Source organism: Panthera tigris, chromosome D1 (assembly GCF_018350195.1).
Source record: "Panthera tigris isolate Pti1 chromosome D1, P.tigris_Pti1_mat1.1, whole genome shotgun sequence".
Lineage (NCBI taxonomy): Eukaryota > Metazoa > Chordata > Mammalia > Carnivora > Felidae > Panthera > Panthera tigris.
This window is the reverse complement of record NC_056669.1, coordinates 54,370,911-54,391,558: the sequence shown is the minus strand read 5'-3', so window position 1 is coordinate 54,391,558 and position 20,648 is coordinate 54,370,911. Positions and strand designations below refer to the sequence as shown.

Here is a 20,648-nt window from a genome sequence, read left to right as displayed (position 1 = left end):
GCTGGCCAGGGGTCCTATCATAGTGGGAGGACCAAAACCACAAAGATAGCAGGAGGTAGCAAACATCCCCAACACCCAGTGCAAGCATTTCCATTTGCAGAGAGCTTGGCCATGCATTGTAAAAACAGGGTCCCTTCACAGCCGGCAGAGTATCTTATCAGGTTGCCAAATCCATCCAAAACTAACATGTAGTTTCACATTTCGAGGTCCTTCCCTCTGACCCAAAGATTCAGGCCATCAGAAGATCTAAGTTAATCTTTCAGCTCCTTATTCCAGATGGAAAAAGAAGCTGAGTTCTCAAAACAACACATAGGTACAGCGGGACAGGTGCTGATACCTGACTTTGTTCTAAAAGCAGCTACATTTTTTCCCCTGACTTCTCACACTGTTCTCACCCAGCATGTGCCTTGGGAAACCTCTCAATGTTCTAAACAAGGACAGAATTGGGGCAGCAGCCTAGGGGATGTAGGGAATCAAAAGCTGCTACATAGCCAAGACCATTTCACAAGAAATAGCACGGGGAACACTACTGGGTGAAGATCCTCCCAAATAGCTGCTAGAAGCATACACAAAAAGAAAACATGGTAGCTCTCTCTCCCATATCAGGATCAGCTGCGCCAAAGCCATGGTCCAGGAAGATGAGCCATTTCACATCCCTGGCAGATTATCAACCCTCATGGCATTCCTCCAGCACTTCCAATTTTCAAGTACAATAGGTGTTTGGGCAGTTCAGTCAAAGAAAAGCAAGCACTAAAGAAGTCTCAACTGATTACAAATTGATAATGTTACAAAGCCAAAAATTATAGAGTCAAGAACTGACTGGCAGGTGAGAGATGGAGGGGATGGGAAAAGGAGTCCACGGGTTTATTCAAAGAAGCCCTTGATGGTAAACCACCCTCACATCCATGAATTGGGAGGAAATTCCTTACTTAGAAATGGACATCATCTCATTAGTCAGTTGCGGTTCTCTTCAATGCTGGACACATAGTTCTCAAGGATCAAAGACATGAGAGCGCTAGACCAGGAAATGGGAGGAGCAAGGCAAGGAAGAGAGGGCATCGGGGGCTTGAATTTCTAAAATGAGCATTTATTTCACAGAAGTCTTGGCACAATGAGGCTGGGGCAAGCGTGGTTTTAGTGATTGTTCTTGGTTGCCTCCTTTGCTGCAGCAATCAGTGGAGTGAGGCTGGAAAGGGGCTTGGCAATCTTCAGGAACTGATGCTAGAAAGGAAAAAAAGAGCAAAAGACACATGACTATTTACCATTCTTCCTCAGTAACCATTATAAGATGTTAATAAGGCTATCCATGTTTGCACAAGGCTCTGTCTGGAAAGCTTCAGATCATCCCCAAGTTGAAGAACATCTTTAAAAGGTAACAAACCATTTTGGAAAACTGACAGTATCTATCTACCACTCAAACACACATCTCTGCTATATCCCAGCATTTCTACTCACAGGTGTATTTCCAACAGAAAAGAGTTTGTGTATCCACCAAAAGACACACACAAGAATGTTCATAGTCACTTTACTTACAATAGTCATAACTGGCCATTTGCAACAATGTGGATGGAACTAGAGTATATTGTAGCAAAATAAGTCAGAAAAGACAAATATCATATGATTTCACTCATATGTGGAATTTAGTAAACAAAACAGATGAACAGAGAGGAAGAGAAGCAAAAATAAGATAAAAACAGAACGGGTACAACCATAAGAGACTCTTAAATACAGAGAACAAACTGAGGGTGGCTGGTGGAGTGTTGGGTGTGGAGATGGGCTAAATGGGTGATGGACATTAAGAAGGGCACTTGTTGGGAGGAGCAGTGGGTATTATATATAAGTGATGAATCACTAAATTCTATTCCTGAACTCATTATTACACTACATGTTAACTAATTTGAATTTAAATAAAATATATACATATATATAATATATATTTTTTAAAAAGAGTATTTTAAATATTTAAAAAATAGTCATAACTAAAAAGAACCCAAATGTCCAAGAGAATGAAAGAATGAATGTGATATTTATATAATACTATACAGAAAATTACACAGCAATTCAAAAGAATGAATAATTGGGGTACCTGGGTGGCTCAGTCCGTTGAGCGACTGACTTCAGCTCAGGTCATGATCTCACGGTTTGTGAGTTCAAGCCCCGTGTCCAGCTCTGTGCTGACAGCTCAGAGCCTGGAGCCTGCTTCAGATTCTGCATCTCTCTCTCTCTCTCTGCCCCTCCCCCACTCATGCTATGTCTCTCTCTGTCTCAGAAATAAACATTAAAAATATAATAAAATAAATAAAGAAAAGAATGAATAATTGATATGCTGACAACAGGATGAATCCCATAGACACTATGATGAGTGAAAGAAGCCAGGCACAAGTTTTCATATTGTATGATTCCATTTTATATTAGGTAAGACTCAACTATGGTGATAATACAGGCAAAATTCAACAGGAGCTCAGTAAGCAGATTTTTAAGCTAAGCCTATGTGTAGTTTTAACAGACTGAGGAACAGCCTCAGGGAATAGCTTGAGCAAAGGCCCAGGGATGAAAGAGGTTAGGGAAGTAGGAATAGAAGTTGAGTGGAGGTAAGTTGTAGGAGAGAGGCCTAGTAGTGCCTCACGTGCAAAAATGAAGCAAAAAAGACTTGGTTTAGTGATCCCTTGAATTTGGAGCTTCTCTGCTTAGGGACAGTTACCTGCAGCAGCTCTTTAGCTGAACCTCTCTTCTCCACATCCATCTCAAGACAGCGGTTCAGAAAGTCCCGGAAAAAAGCTGATAGCTTCTCTGGGTTCTGAAGCTCCGGGGTCCCATTGGTGGCAATGAGGTACAAGGCCTGGCAATACAAATGAAGAATCACCGTAGGCTCCAGCTGGGGTTCTCTCCTAGTCCCCACACTTGCCCTCTAGAAATATGGTCGGCTGCTTTATGCCTCTAGGACACAAAGAGACTGGAAAGAATATGACCTAAGGATCTTATTTAACATTTAAAGGCCATGTGATCATGTGCAAGTCAGTGAGTTTCCAAATTCCTCATCTGTAAAAACAGGGATGATAATAGTGCCTATCTATATCTATATCACATGTTTGTAAATATAAAACAAGATAGTATATTGGAAAGCACTTTATAAACTTATGAAGTGTGTTCCGGACCCATGGCTTTATTATTATTCTTGATTATAGAACTAAGGGGCTTATTATTCATTTAGCCTGAAGAATTAAACACCTGCCCATTTGCTGGAGGAAATTATTCCTGATGCCTTGGCACCTGAGTCATCTAAGAACTGATTTCTTCTAACAGAGAGGAATATAAAAAGGAAATGCCTGTAAAGCAGCAATCTGTTTCCCTGTTGCCTCCCAGTTCCCCTAACATGGAGCATCTTATGGGATAAGTTAAAAAAACAAAACAAAACAAAACAAAACCAGTCCTTTTCAAGCACTGAGCACTTTAATTCACAAAGTATTTACACAAACACTACCTCATTTAATGCCCACAATAATAAGTCTGGATAATGGGCTAGGCAAGAATCATCCCCATTTCACAAATAAGGTCCAGAAACATAAAGGGATATGCCAAGTATCAACTTAATCATATGAGCTTCTGTTCTCTGATTCTAATCCCAGTCTTATTTCCATCACACCCTACTAGTCATCATTTTCAAGGCTACTGGAAGATGGGGGAAGATGAGTAGTATGTGGATTCAGAGACCAAAGCTGGGACCTTCAGGCTTTTTCAGTTTGGTACACTGAAGCACTTTCCAATAATCAGAGCTACCCAAGAGGTATCCAGTTAAGATTGGATGACCACCTACCAAAAATGCACAGAGAATTCCTGCACTGGAGGGGAGGTTGGGAAAAATAAGAAAATAGAAGCAATCAGAATAATTCTCCTATTTGCCCATGACCCAAATTACCAACATACATCTGTATTCATATACTCTGCCTTCCCTCTCTTATTGCAATGGATAAATTGTCCATACTCTAATCTAATACTCTTTACTTCAATACTTGATCCAACCCCTCTCATCAACTTAAGGACATCACTCCTACAGATGTCACTTCTCTCTTGGACATGACCACTTTCCTCCTTTGCACTAGATTATTGCTATCCCCACACAAACATGATGTAATAATATCTTAAAAAAAAAAAAACACACACAACTAAACTAAACCCTCCCTCAGCTCTACTTCTAGTTCCTGCTCCATTTCTCTTTTCTCTTAAGAGCAAAACTCCTTAAACAACAACAATTGCTTTCACATGCCATCTCAACTTCTCCCATTCTGGTGGATTTACTCTAATTAGGCTATCATTTCATTACCATCACTCCACTGACTGTCAAGCTCATCACTAACCTCCACATTGGCAAATACAATGTGTATTTCTCAACTTTATCTCATACAATCAGTGACATTTGACACAGCCAATGTCCTTCTCCAAAGAACACAGTTCTTCTCCAAACACTTTGTTCTCTTGGCCTCCAGAACACACTTCTCTCAGTTCTAGAAAGGCCATTCCTTGGTCTACTTTGCTAGTTCCTCCAAACTGTAAACATGAGAGTACCCCAGGGCTCAGTACTCAAACCTTACTCCCTAGGTGAGTGATCGCATCAATCATCTCGTTCCAATGCTTAAGTAAACCAACTATATACTACTTCCTGATAAATTTGTATTTATAGCTCTGACCTCTCACCATTAAACTCCAGACTCCTAAGCCCAACTCTGTGCGACATCTCTACTTGGATGTCTAATAAACATTTCAAATTAACACATTAAAAACAAACTCTATTATCCAATTTTACTTGCTCTTCGACCTTCCCAGTAAATGGCAACGGAACTTTTTCAGCAATTAAGGCCCAAAATCTCATAGGCATTATTGATTCCTCTTTCTCTGATATCTAATTCACCTTGTCAGCTGTATGTTCAAGGTATTTCCTGAGTCTAACCACTCTTCATGCCACCAACATAGTCCAAGCTACCACTCTTACCTGAATGATTATAACAGTATTTCAGAGTCTGCTTTCCATGAAAGCAGCCAAAATGGTTAATTCATAACATAAATTACATCATACTACTCCTCACCTCAAAATCCTTCAATGGCTTCCAATCTCTTACAGAATAAAAGCCAAGTTCTCAAGATGGTCACAAGGTCTGATTTGGTCCCCTCCTAGTTCTCTGACCTTGTCTACTATTCTCCTCCCCACTCACTCACTTAGGAACACTGCCCTCTTTGGTTTTTTCCTGGATACAAGTGTGTTCTCAAATCAAGTCGTTTATATACTTGATACCTGGGAAACTCTTGCATCAGATTAATTGCATGGCTTGCTCCTTTCTTCAGGTTTCTGCTCAAATAACTTATAAGGGAGGACTTCCTTCTCTACTCTAAATAAAATAGTACATTTCTCCCTCTTTCCCCATCACTCTCATAAGCCCTTTACTCAGCTTTATTTCACAGCACTTACCCTCTGTTACTATTTATTAATTTCTTCATTGCCATTAGAACAGTTTCTTTTACATGGCAGGAACTCAAATAATTGTTGAATAAATGAGTGACTGTGAATATCTCTTTTCTTTAAATCCAATAGTGCCTAGTTTTATCTAGAAAAGACAGATCCAGGTTGAAAACTGTAGGGAATAGCCTGAGTCTCATTTCCCGGGACTAAAGACAATAGCCCAAACATCTTGAAATGGGACTAGTAACACTCACTCTGAGAGGATTTTCATTGAGGTATGGGGGCTCCCCTTCAATCATTTCAATGGCCATGATGCCCAGGGACCAGATGTCAACCTTGGGCCCATAGGCTTTCCGTGTCACAACCTCTGGTGCCATCCAGTATGGGGTTCCCACCATGGTGCTCCGTTTGCTCTGCTCTGGGGTGATCTGGGCACAGAATCCAAAGTCAGCTAGAAAAAGAAAAGAAAGAATGGACATATATTTAGGGTACACCTTCCATAAGTATTGACTATGTGCCTATCCCTAGCTGTCAAGCTCTGCCTAGCTCCCAGCCATGGCAATCCCTTCTCTCTCCAGACCTGGAATCACATGACTGCCACCTTCACATCCAGCTCTTAGCCTGTCCTCTGTCCGACATTGAAAAGAAACAAGACGAACAAAAGAGACATCATCTCTGGCCTCTTACCCCTCCTCAAACTAGAAGAACTAGGCATTAGAGCCAAAGGTGCCCGTTTTGGCCTTGATTACTTGCCCCAATTCTGCTTTCTTCTTGAAATCCACACCCATGTCCCAGAATCTGGCAGTCTAGGTCCTTGTTTTATTTTCTGGGAATGAGTCCCAGACTTAAGCCCTAATCACCTACAAGTAGGAATGGCCCTGCTTTTATTAATTTCTCACCCTGTGCCCCTGGACAAAGACTGCTAACAATCTTCCCATAAGTTGCCCATCTGTAACACAGCTGTCTGTCTGGGATACTGATCCTCACACTTTCGAACAAAATGTTCTGCTTATAGTTCATTCTTATTGTATTGCAATTATATGTTTATTTAAATTGAGGCCTTTGATAGAAAAGGCTATGTCTTCCCACTCATTTTTTTATTCCCAGAGGGCCTAGGTATAATAGATATTTGATAAAAGTGTGCTGAATGAATGAATCAAAGAAACTACACTAATTTCTCCACTACTAGACTGAGAGCTACTTGAAGACAAGCAAAAGTATCCTTGGTGCCATCACTGGACATAGCACACAGTTGGCATTCAGTAAATTTCTTTTAGCTAAACATATAAATGGACGGGGAAAAAAGAAATGACATCCTGCATAGTGCTGAGTACTATAAAGAGCTTGCATATCCCAGGAAACACAGACATACCTCATTTTATTGCACTTCACTTTATTGCACATCACAGATTTTTACAAATTGAAGGTTTGTAGCAATTCTGTGATGAGCATTTACTCACTTCATGTCTCTGTGTTATATTTTGGTAATTCTCATTTCTAACTTTTTCATTATAATTACATCTGTTATGGTGGTCTATGACCAGTGATCTTTGATGTTACCACTGTAATTGTGTTGGGGCAACACGAACTGCACCCATATAAGATGGTGAACTTATTTAAATCGATAAATGTCTATGTTCTGACTGCAGATGTGGTAGAAATAGCAAGAGAACTAGAATTACAAGTACAGCCTGAAGATGTGACTGAATTAGTGCAATCTCATGATAAAACCTGAACAGGTGAGGAATGGCTTCTCACTGATGGGCAAAGAAAGTATTTCTTGAGATGGAATCTACTCCTGGTGAAGATGCCATGAAGATCGTTGAAATGACACAAAGGATTTAAAATATTACATAAATTTAGTTGATAAGGCAGTAGCAGGGTTTGAGAGGACTGACTCCCATTATGAAAGCTGATCTACTGTGGGTAAAATGCTATCAAACAGCATTGCATGCTACAGAGAAGTTGTTCATGAAGTGGAAGAGAATCAGCCAACGCAGCAAACTTCATTATTGTCTTATTTTAAGAAACTGCCACAGCCACCCCAGCCTTCACCAACCACCACCCTGATCAGTGCACAGCCATCAACATCGAAGCAAGACTCTTCACAAAAACAAAGATTACAACTCACTGAAAGTTCAGATAATGGTTAGCAATTTTTAGCAAGAAAGTATTTTTTAATTAAGATATGTACATCGTTTTTTTGGACATAATGCTATTACACACTTAATCAACTTCAGTGTAGTGTAAACATAACTTTTATATGCACTGGGAAACCAAAAAATTCATTTGACTTGCTTTACTGAAATATTCGTTTTACTGCAATGGTCTGGAACTGACCCTCAATATCTCCAACATGTGCCTGTAAGTGAAGACCCCTTGCTCAGTCTTGTAGCTACTATTATATGATTACCCTCCCCCAGGAGACAGGGTCCCATCAGGAAGAGAAGTATCTTCATTCCTACTCACTTAGCTTGACAGAACCATCCATTCCCAACAGGATATTGTCACTCTTGATGTCTCTGTGAATGACCTGGTTCGAATGCAGAAACTCCAAAGCCTGCAGGCACTATTGAAGTCGATGAGCAGAGGGAGAAAAAAAGGACTTATAATATGAAAACTTATAGAAAGTCAACTAATCCAACCTCCTCATTTTATGACCAAGAAAGTGGGGGCCCAGTGAGTAAACATAACTTGCTCCCAATCTGTGGTGGAGGCAGGTCTACAGCCTAATCTCCTGTCTCCTGGCTAAGCACTCTTCTAATTTGGTCCTGCTTTATGCCTTTCTTATAATATGCCTTACCATATCTTATTGTAATTATAGTACACCTTACAATAGTTTCCTTTTTTTAATGTTTATTTATTTTGAGAGAGAGAGAAAGAGAGAACACATACGTGTGAGTGGGGGAGGGGCAGAGAGAGAGGGAGAGACATGGGATCCGAAGTGGGCTCAGCAGAGAGCCTGACCCAGGGCTCAAACCCATGAACCATGAGATTATGACCTGAGCTGAAGTCAGGCACTCAACTGACAGAGCCACCCAGGCGCCCCAATAGTTTTTAGGTACAAAAGTTCCTCCAATCCATTTTGGAGTTTTTTTGTTTTTTGTTTTTTTATCAAACATTAGATCCTTAACAAAGAAGCTGAGGCCCAAGAAAAACTACTGAGGAAGAATGGAAATGATTTTATAACGAAGAAACCGGAGGAAAGTGACAAAGAGAGTCATATCTGAGACATATGAAAGTGATATTAGAAACAGTGAAGTTAGGGGGTGCCTGAGTGGCTCAGTTGGTTAAATGTCCAACTCTTGATTTCAGCTCAGGTCACGATCTTATGTTTCATGGGATCCAGCCCCGTGCCGGCTCTGTGCTAAAGCACAGAGCCTGCTTGGGATAGTCTCTCCCCCCCTCTCTCTTCCCCTCCCTTGTTCACATTCTCTCTCTTTCTCAAAATAAATAAATAAACATTAAAAAAAAAAAGAAACTTATTTTAAAGAACAAGCAACAGTTAAGTCAGAAAACTCTTATTGGCGAGGAGATAATCTGTACTGTTTTGGGTATGTTAAATTTAATATACGGATAAGCATTTGCAGACAAATATTCAGTAGACAACTGAACATATGAGTCTTAAGTTCTATACAGAGATATGGACTTGAGATAAATATTTGAGTCATTTGTGACCAGGTGATTTTTTTTAAGTTATAGTTATGGCTGCAACTGGCAAATGTTATAGAAGACAAAAGCAAGAAAAGAATCTTGGAAAACATCTATAATTAGCAGGCAGAGTGAATAACACAGAGGCTAATGGAACAATGAAAATGCCTGGTGCTGCCACTTCCTGACTAATGATACTAACATTCTAAACAAATCACTTACTCTCTCCAGGCTACTGTTTTCCCATCTGTAAAATGTGGGGATAAGAAAAAATAACCTCAGGTTTGCTACTAAATCTACTAGTTTAAGTCCATAACAAAAAGCTAACATTTTAGAAGCTTCTACCAACTGAAAAATACTAAAGATGCAAACCAATTGGAAAATACTACTTCAATGTTTTCAAATTAATACTTCACTTTCTAAGAACGTAGCAATGGCTAAATTAAGAACAAACAAATATTCAGAAGCAGCTTTTGCCTAAAAAAGTAAGAGTTGCTTTCCTTAGGAGGCTGGAGACCCTGATTTCTGGATGTCAAAAATTATGATAAAAAAATAACTTTGAGAAATTAGAACCCTCATACATTGTTTGTAGGAATATCAAAAAATACAGCCACTTTGGAAAACAGTTTGGCCATTTCTTAAGCAAGTACACCGAGTTGCTATATGACCAGAAGTTCCACTCCTAGGCTTATACCCAAGAGAAATGAAAACAGATATCCAACCAAAAATTTGTACAAGTACATATGTTATTATTCATAATAGCCAAAAAGTGGAAATGACCCAAATGTCCATTGATTGATGAATGATAAATAAATGGGATCTTATTTGTTAATAAAAAGAATGAAGGACTAATGTACATTATAACATGGATGAACTTTCAAAATATTATACTAGGGAAAAGAAGCCGTTTCCATTTATATTAAATGTCCAGAACAAGTAAATCTATAGAGACAGAAAATAGATTAGTGGTTGCATAGCGTTGGGAGGAGGGGTCAAGAAATGGGGTGGGTGGGGCAGTGCCTACTAATGAATGGGTAAGGAGTTTTATTGGGGGGGAGGCGTGATGAAAATATTTTAAAATTGATTATGGTGATGGTTGTGTAACTCAATATGCTAAATACCATTAAATTATATACTTTTTAATGGATGAATTATATGGTATGTGAATTATATCTCAATAAAACTATTTTTTAAAAGAGGGATGATCTCTTAGAACTTAAAGATAATAGTAATGTCACCTATTTGTGCAACATTAAAAAAAATTTTTAGGTGCTTTTTGATCCATATGGCGCCCCTAACATATATACAGGGTGAATTCCCATTTTAAAGATATATAAATTGAAGCAAATTGATTTCCCTAAGCATACATATGCATGTATCCTCAATCAGTGCAAGTTAGCTCCTGGGGTGAGTGAAAAATATTTTAGATATTACAGTGGTTTGTGGCTTCCCAAAGGGCCACAATACATAAACAGATATGCAGTATATCTATGGTATTAATATTTCATGGGGGGGAGTGGGATTAGGAAAAAATGTCTTAAAAGGCTCCCTCAGGGAGAGATAATAATAATTTTAAAAAGTTGAGAAACACTGTATTAACAGTGGAGCAAAGAAAAGAAGCCATAGCTCCTAAGAATCCCAGGTCTATGTTAATTCCATTAACCTACATGTGTGTGTTCCAGATCCCAGGATGCAGGGTGATCATATTTTCTAGGATGAAATTGATTTCACGTGACTTCACTTTTCCTAATATTGATTAAATATACAACTACATTTTTCCATCTGAATGCCTCCAGATCTTACATCATCAAACCCCAATCATAATATTGAACTTAATCCCATAATACTCTGAATCTCATCTTCTAATCACCTAATCTACTTTTCCCTAATTCTGAAACTTTTCTATTATTGGGCTACTGTAAAGTTCCAGTCTCTTATCAGCAAAACATCCAATATCCTCAACTTCTCTGAATATTTCCTTCATCTTCTTCCTCTAATAAAAATATGGCTATCCACAAGAGTCAGACGATAAAAAGAAATTAAGGGCATCCAAATTGGCAAGGAAGAAGTCAAATGTTTACTCTTTGCAGATGACATGCTACTCTATATAGAAAACACTAAACCCCCCCACCCCACCAAAATTGCTAGAACTGATATACAAATTCAATAGTCACAGGATACAAAATCAACATCCAGAAAACTGTTGCATTTCTATATACAAATAATGAAGAAACAAAAAGAGAAATCAAGGAATCAATCCCATTTACAACTGTACCAAAACCAATAAGATACCAAGGAATAAACCTAACCAAAGAAGTGAAAGACCTGTACTCTGAAAACTCTAAAACACTGATGAAAGAAATTCAAGATGAAGCAAAGAAATGGAAAGACATTCCATGCTCATGAACTGGAATCACAAATATTGTTGAAATGTCTATACTACCCAAAGCAATCTACACATTTAATGCAATCTGTATCAAAATACCAAAAACATTTTTCGCAGAGCTATAACAAAAAATCTGAAAATTTGCATGGAACCACAAAAGACCCCAAATAACCAAAGCAATCTTAAAAAAGAAAACAAAGCTGGAGGCATCACAATTCCAGACTTCAAGTTATATTACAAACCTGTAGTAATCAAAACAGGATGGTACTGGCACAAAAACAGACACATAGGTCATGGAACAGAATAGAAAATCTAGAAATGAACCCAAAACTATATAGTCAATTAATGTTCAACAAAACTGAAAGTATATCCAACAGGAAAAAGATAAGTCTCTTCAAAAAATGGTGTTGAGAAAACTGGACAGAAACATCCAAAAGAATTAAACTGGACCACTTTCTTATACCACAGATAAAAATAAAATCAAAATTGATTAAAGACCTAAATGTGAGACATGAAACCATAAAAATCCTAGAGGAGAACACAGGTAGTAACCTCTTTGACAACTGGCCATTGCAACTTCTTTTTAGATATGTCTCCTGAGGCAAGGGAAACAAAAGCAAAAATAAACTATTGGGACTTCATCAAGATAAAAACTTCTGCACAGCAAAGGAAACAATCAACAAAACTAAAAGGCAACCTATGGAATTGGAGAAGATATTTGCAAATGACATATCTAATAAAGGGGTAATATCCAAAATATATAAAAGACTTGTAAAACTCAACATCCAAAAAACAAATAATCCAATTAAAACAAAGGCAAAAGACATGAATAGATATTTTTCCAAAGAAGACATACAGATGGCTGATAGACACATGAAAAGATGTTCAATATCACTTATCATCAGGGAAATACAAGTCAAAACAATGAGATATCATTTCACACCTATCTGCAGAATGGCTAAAATCAGCAACACAAGAAACAACAGGTGTTGGTGAGGATGTGGAGAAAGGGGAACCCTCTTGCACAGTTGGAGGGAATGTAAACTGGTGCAGCGACTCTGGAAAACAGTATGGAGGTTCCTCAAAAAGTTAAAAATAGAACTACCCTGCGATCTAGCAATTGTACTACTAGGTATTTACCCCCCAAAAATATAAAAATACTAATTCAGAAGGATACACACACCCTGATGTTTATAGCAGCATTATCTACAATAGCCAAATTATGGAAACAGTCCAAGTATTCATCAACTGATGAATGTAAAGAGAAGTTGTGGTGTATATATATGTGTGTGTGTGTATATATATATATATATATATATATATATATATATATATAATGGAATATTACTTAGACATAAAAAAGAATGAAATCTTGCCATGTGCAATGATATGGATTGAGCTAGATAGTATTATGCTAAGTGAAATAAGTCAGAGAAAGACAAATACCATGTGATTTCACTCATATGTGGAATTTAAGAAACAAAACAAACCAGGAAAGGGAAAAAAAGAGAGAGAGAGAGAGAGAGAGAGAGAGAGAGGCAAACCAAGAAAAAGACCCTTAACTATAGAGAACAAACTGATGGTTACCACAGGGGAGGTGGGGAGGAGGGGTGGGTTAAAGAGGGGATGGGGATTAAGGACTGCACTTGTGATGAGCAATGGGTAATATATGGAAGTGCTGAATCACTATATTGTACACCTGAAGCTAATATTACATTGTATGTTAACTGACTGGAATTTAAACTTAATTTTTTTAATGTCTTATTTATTCTTAAGAGAGACAGAGAGAGAGAGACAGACAGAGCAGGAGCAGGTGAACAGCAGAGTGAGAGAGGGACACAGAATCTGAAGCAGACTCCAGGCTCTGGGCTGTCAGCACAGAGCCCGATGTGGGGCTTGAACTCATAGACTGCGAGATCATGACCTGAGCCAAAGTCAGACACTCAACTGACTGAGCTTAAATAAAAGCTTTAAAAACATGGGGCTCTCCCTGAGGATATTACTTCTCACAGAAACTTTGTGAATTTTTTTTTTCTCCTCTTACACCAGCATATTACAGACCTTTGACATTTAATAGCAATGAGGAGAAAAGAGAATACCTATTTAAGTTTCATTTTCCATTTCTTTTGCCTGGAAGTATTTTACCCCAGATTTTTGTGTGGCTTGCTTTTTCGTATATTCAGATCTTTATTCAAATCTATGGCAAAACCATCCCTGACTACTCTGTCTAAAATAGTACCTCCTCTGTCACTACCTTCTTAATCTGTTTTATTTCCTTCGCAGCACACGAAGAGAACAGGAAAGTAGAATAAAAATATGATTAAAATATATATCCATGTAAAAGAGAAAAATACTACAAAGTATTTATAGCAGTCACCTTTAAGGTTGAAATTGAGTGACTTTACATATATATATGTAATTTCTAATTTTTATACAATGGGTATATACTTTTGTAATCAGAATAAAGTTATCTTTAAATAATAGATCATAGTGATAGAAAATTCAAAACAGCTAAACAAAAGAATAATGGGAGAGTCCAGCAAATTTCTTCCACCTTCAGTGCCCAGGCAGAAATCCCATCAAGTAAAAAACTCTGATAGACACTGATATGAAGACCACTTCCTGCTCGAGGCTGGTTGGCCATTGGCCTTACCTCACGGCAGACAGCTGCGATCTGGCCTTCATCCATGCAAGTTTCTGTTACCACATCTGTCAAAGAGCCTCCAGCCAAGTATTCCATGACAACCCACAGCTCATCTCCCACGAGGTAACTGTAGGAGTATAGAAAAGGGGTAAGAAGGAACAGAGCACACTGAGCCATAGCAATGGGTTTCAAAGGCTCAGCATATACACAGAGTGAACCTGTATCTCCATCAGCTCTGGAAAAGTCTAGGGTTCTTTTTTCCGGGGAAAAGCAAAATCTGGGGGATAGAAACACTAACTTGATATCCCTTGTGGATTCTCCTGGAGGAAACAAAGCAGATTATTCTGTGAAGCCCAAAAGAGTAGAACTAAGATTATTAGGTTGAAGATATAATAAAATTACATTTCATCACAATACAAAGCAACGCTTCTCAAAATTAGGCATCATTTCCACGCATCTAGAAGCATCAAGGCAGAGAGCAACCAAACATTTGACAAAGATGGGATTTGGAATCCATGTCACCAGCATTAGAGCAAGTCACAAAACCTCCTTGAGAGTTCTAAATCTGAGATCCATGAGACCAAGTACTGGGTCTTGTTCAAGACTCTATCCCCAGAGTCTAACACAGTAGATGCCAATGTTTCCTGAATAAATCAATGAGCAAAATAAAAGATAATTGATTGTAAATATTAAATGAAATAATGGCTATAAAAGCCATTTAAAAGCTATAAAGTATCATACACATATTATGTTGGCAATGATCTCCACTTTACATGATTCTAAAAATGAAATGAATTCAACAAAGCCTGAAGAGCCAAAGCCTCTTCTGGTAAGCCAAGGGCTGCCATTTAGTGCTATATCCCTACAGAGATTATTGAGACATGAGTTACGACCAATACTATCACTCAGGGATTGGATCATTCAGTCCTATTATGTGCTAAATAAAAAGATCACTTAGCCTGTCTGGTCAGTCTTTTTAGCTGCAGAATGAAACAAATAAAAAGACTAGCCTAGAGCCCTACAGACTTTTCTGCTAGCTTTAGACAAAGAAGTTATATTGGACTGAGTTGAGCTGTGTGGTATGTCATCTTATTGTCACCCTGATATTGGGACTACTTCTGGGCAGACAGAGACTGTTAAAAAAAAAAAAAGCCTTCAGCAAAGGGTAGGATTTGAATCCTATTCTCTTGATTCTGAATCTAGTACTCTCTACATAGCTTCTATATTCTTTGTAACTCAAAGTCTTGTAGTTTTTTGTTTTGTTTTTTTTTTAGTTTCCAGGAAGAATATATGTGACAGATTAAGATGTTCTTCAACTTGAATCTCTTTTGAGAGAGAAGATGATGGGGACTTGGACTAAAAGATAATTTAGGACTGGGTAAAAAACTCTCCACTGGCATGAGCCTATTTCTTCCTTGACAAAGAATGCACATTATGCCCTCTCATCCAGCACATCAAGGAGACATCTGCCAGCTTGGACTGATTGGGAGGAAGAAATATGAGGGTTCAAGAGACTATCTCTGGACACTTGGAAAAGAGAGCCTCTTTACCTGGGCCTGACATGACATACCTCGGCTTTGCTGTGCAAAGCTAAGACAATGCACAAACAGATACAGGTTGTCCCAAAAACTCTGTGGCTACACTGTATGCCAAGGTACCATCAAAAATCACATCTCCAAGGTAAAGCCTCAGAGCATCACACATTTGGAGAAGAACAAATCGGATGGAGCTCTCCCCTGGGACAACTCACAAGAATCAGACGCTCAACTGCAATACCTTCACTTACTGCTCAGGGTAAGGGCACCTTCCTCTGTGCTCCCACAGGAGCTCCTGGGTATTTTTTTATTTGAAGGCAGGGATTGAACCTTACTTACTTCTGGTTTCACAGCACAAGCCTCTGGAAACACCAGCAAAGGCACAATTGATAAACAAATTTATAAATTTTCTTATTCCCAGGACACAAATTCCTTCAATAACATGGTCATGCATTTTATCGTTTAGATACCTCCAGTGATAAGACACTCACTTTTTAATGAGATAGGACATACTTTTATTGGGAAGCTTTCATTTTTCCTCATCCTAAGCCAAAATCTGGTACCCTTATAGCCTTCAGGAGTTTGTCCAAGCTATACTCTCTATATAATAAGTTCTTCAAAGAGATGGGAAGGTGAATAATAACTTTCAGAGGATTTTTCAAAGCCAGTCATGATCCGCATCATGGAAAGACAATCATTCCTCAAAAAGGAAGAAGGCTTTATTTGCTATAGTTGTCAACATTATGCATTGGAAAGGTCAAAGTCCAACTCTTTTCTTCTTTAAAGAAACCGAAGCCTACCAATGTTTTAGATGCAAAAGAAGAAATCTGGCAGAATCTGGCAGAAATGAAATATAGCTGACAATGCAACATAAATATTAAAAAAAGTTAGAGTCCAAGACTTAGTCCAATAGCACCTCGACCTGTGATGTCTCTAAAACCCAGGCAAGAAGCTCACTTTCTTTTTTCACATATAGGAGAAAAGAACATGATATGATGGAAAGGGTATGGATGTTGGTGCTAGGAATATTCAAATCCAAAACCCTCATTTGCTACTTACTGTCTTACTGGTCTTGGACAAGTTATTAACTTCTATGAACCTCAGTTTCTTCTCAGTAAAATACAGGTAGTAAACCCTATTTCACAATTAGATATGTTCATGAAAGTACTTGGTGCAAAGTAAAGCATAACACAAATGTTAGCTATAACCACTATTATTATGTTTAAGAACAGAATTCTGATGAGCTGGAATAATGGGCTGACATAATCAAAATGGGATTTAATGAAGGTTCCTAAAAAGTTCTACATTACCAGTTTAAGGCAAGCTCCCATTAAAAAAAAAAAAAAAAAAGGGATCAGAGATTTAAATTGACTACAGACTAACTAGAGGTCAACAATGAAACAGGCTTCCTAAAAATAAAACAGTGGATGAAATCATGTTGAATTTAGAACAAGAGAAGTCTTATTCTTTCCATATTGGTCAATCTCAAATGAAACTACAGACTGTCAAATTTTGAGAGAATGAGAAAGATAAACTAGAACTTATTCAGGAGGGTGAGTAGGATAAGGAAAGATCTGGAATGTGAAATGATTTAAAGACTTACATGGCTGATTCTGGCAGATGGGCTGAAGGGCCTCTGTGAGGCAGAACAAACGGTTCTGGGACCAGGTGTCAGAAGCTACAGGGTGGTAGGGTTCATCTAACCCAGAAAGACTGTGCAGCAATCAGAGGTGTCCAGCAGTATACAGGGTCAGAGGCAGACAGCCAAGCATCACAGAAGATTCTTAAATGAAGGCAGTTTAGAGTGCTGGTGATGCCTTCTCCACTAATAATTCCACCACCCATCAGTCCCAGGCTGATCTCTCTGACAAGACCTATTACTTCATACCTGTCCAAGTAGTTGACAATATTTGGGTTCTTGTTTTCCCTCATGACCAGGATCTCATTAATAATCAGCTCTTTCTTCGGCTGCTGCTGAAGGTTCATCTGCTTAATGGCCACCTGAAACAGAGTACATTCAATGAGCAACCAGTCACTCAACATTTACTGAGTGACTACTTAGTACCAGAATTTAAACACTAAGGAGACAGAGACGAATCAGTCTTAGCCCTTGCAGAATTCACATAAACCCGTGTATTCAATGTGAGGTTCCCGGACCAGCAGCATCAACATCATTTGGCAACTTGTTAGAAATTAAAATTTTTATTTTTTTAATGGCTATTTATTTATTTTGAGAGAGAGAGAGAGAGAGAGAGAACACACGCAAGTGGGGGAGGAGCAGAGAGAGAGGAAGAACAAGAATCCCAAGCAGGCTCCATGCTGCCAGCATACAGCCCAACACGGGACTCGACCTCATGAACTGTGAGATCATGATCTGAAGCTGAAATCAAGAGTCTAACGCTTAGCTGATTGAGCCATCCAGGTGCCCAAGAAATTGAAATTTTTTAGGTCCCACCCAGACAGAATCAGGAATTCTGTTTTAATAAATGCTCCAGCTGATTCTGATGTGCACCAAAGTTTGAGAATCAAACCTTCTATTAATAAAATATTCATAAGAGAAAAATATTTTTTTTAATCACAATATAAAAGAGGTATGCCATAACAAAAGTCCATACGAAGTGTTACAGAAACACAAAATAGAGCAAGACCTCCTTCAATATGGCAATGTTGAGACGCTTCATAAAGGGGGGGATGACTTTTTGAACTTGGTGTGGAAAGATAAATCAGAGTTGATCACATTAAGAGAGAAGAGAAAAAGGGGATGAGATCCTTAATATTTATGTATCAAAAAGAATTTAATAGGTTTTTTTGTCTGTGGAAATGAATTTCCACATAACACAAATATAAGGTATAAGTTAGTTTCCAAGACACTTTTGTGTCCATTTCTTCTATGTATCAAGTATTAGGTAAGGTATTCTCAGGTTTATTTCATTTAACCCTCGGAGACACACTATGAGTTAAGCATTAATATTGATTCCTTTTGACAGATATGGAAATCATGATTCAGAGAGGATATGTTATTTGTATACAAGTGATTCAGTAGCAAAGTTAGGATTAGAACCCTCAAAAGTGATGCCAATTTACCCTGCACACAAGGCCAAATTAATCTTCCCCATAGTGCACATTTGATAACACCCTGCTCTGCTCAAATACATAAATGGTTTCTGTTTGCCTAGATGCTCCTCAGCCCAACATTCAAAGTTCTCATGATCTGACCCCTATCTTACTTCCCACTGTATTCCTTCACATACTCTGTGATCTGATCTTCTCTCCATTTGGAGTACCTTGCATCCTTTCCACATGTTCAAAAGCTATTTATACTTTGTGTCAGGCCAAAAGAAACCTCATTCTCCAAACCAGATAGGCTTTTTTCTCTTCTTTAAAGCCTCATAAGATCATATTTATAGCTCTCTTAGGGAACTTACCACATAGTGCCTTTATGATGATTAGTTAGGGTGTGTATCTCTAGAAGCTTGAGAGCTCATTTGAAAACTCAGAATCCCTGGTGCCAAGCACAGGACCTGACACACAGTGGTTGCTCAACAAATGTTTGTGGAAATGAAGAGAGAAAGAGAGAATTCAGTGGGTTGATAAGAACTTTGTTTTTAGACTATAAATAGCATCAGCAATAGACTATTCCACAGAGCTTAAATTATTTGCTAAATGTTTACTCCCTAGAGATATTTTCTTTTCCTGCTTAACAGACAAGAACAGGGACAACCTAACAGAACAACTAAATGAGTCTTTCCAGAAGCAGCAAGAGCTGTAAAAAATGAATAATCCACATTTTTATGGGAAAAAAAAACATAACTCATATTTCTTTAAGTAAAGTATAGGCAATCTTCTGCAGAGATTCAGTTCATCAATAAGAACAGAAATGATTCTTTTAAACACTTGACTACTTCCATTCCTCACCGCAAGCAAGAAAAATTTGCTTCGGAGTGGGGTCTCCTATGAGGTTAGGCTTCTGGTCTGGCTGTAGCTTTCCATAATGTTTGATTATTAGCTTTTTCTAATATCTGAAGAGCAACATATTGATCTAAAGATGTATTAAGTATAGTGACCTTTATAATATATATTAAAATCTGGGGCCAAAGGAATACCTTTGGAGTTCCTCTGGCCATCCTAAAGAATGGGACGGTGCTTACAAACCTCAAAGAGGTGGCTGCTGGAAGCAGCAAGGGAGATGACTGGCAAGTAGAGAATAACACAGAGGCAGTAGCAGGATACCAGGAATCCTTTTCAAAAGCTACTAAATATGTGCTAGGCTAAATGCCCTTCACACAATCCGTCCCTCTTAGGACAGCACATAGCATTTCTATAAAAGAAAAAGAATTGGGCTTGTGCTCTGAGAACCTGAGCTCTGGGGACCTAAGCTCTGAGGCTGTCATTTACTGACCTTGACCAATCACAAGTTTTCTGTGCCTTGGTCTCTCCATCAGTACATTGAGGATAATAATCCCACCCTTGGTTCCCTTTTTTGCAGGATTGTTTTGAGGACTAAATACGAGATGGTGGCCAATGCATTACTCAAATACAAGTAAAAATTTTTAATAATAAAGGAAGAGAACAATAAAAACCATGAATTGTAGTAATGACTGTATTTGAGGAATATCTAACCCAGAGCAGCAAGAATGACCACATCAACAGGAACGACAGCAAAAACCAACCAACGACAACACTGTTTATTCAGTGCTTACTGCGTGCCAGGTGCTAGGTTAGGTGCTCTAGTTACATTTTCTCAGTAAAAAGTAACAACAACCCTCCAAGTAAAAATCATTATCTGTATTTTCAAGTAAAGAAATTGAGACTAAGACTTTTAAGAAATTGACCAAGGTCATAATCAATGCCCTCAGGTCCATATGACTCCAAAGTCTCTTCCAATCTATTCCTTCTATAAAACACATTCCCTCGGGGCGCCTGGGTGGCGCAGTCGGTTAAGCGTCCGACTTCAGCCAGGTCACGATCTCGTGGTCCGTG

The 20,648-nt window shown here is 38.4% G+C and overlaps 1 protein-coding gene across 4 annotated transcripts in view; it reads right to left on the bottom strand.

The window, feature by feature from the left end:
* Positions 1-1,066: 1,066 nt before the first annotated feature.
* PAK1 (p21 (RAC1) activated kinase 1) overlaps positions 1,067-20,648 on the bottom strand; it is a 152,711-nt gene continuing 133,129 nt past the window's right edge. For all 4 annotated transcript variants that reach the window (XM_042959496.1, XM_007078949.3, XM_007078950.3 and 1 more), the window contains exons 10-15: positions 17,557-17,669; positions 14,143-14,260; positions 7,922-8,021; positions 5,707-5,903; positions 2,702-2,839; positions 1,067-1,221 (exon numbers count right to left, since the gene is read on the bottom strand). In XM_042959496.1, the coding sequence (XP_042815430.1) occupies positions 1,135-1,221; positions 2,702-2,839; positions 5,707-5,903; positions 7,922-8,021; positions 14,143-14,260; positions 17,557-17,669 (753 nt within the window). In that variant the 3' untranslated portion in view covers positions 1,067-1,134. The remainder of the gene's footprint in view (positions 1,222-2,701; positions 2,840-5,706; positions 5,904-7,921; positions 8,022-14,142; positions 14,261-17,556; positions 17,670-20,648) is intronic.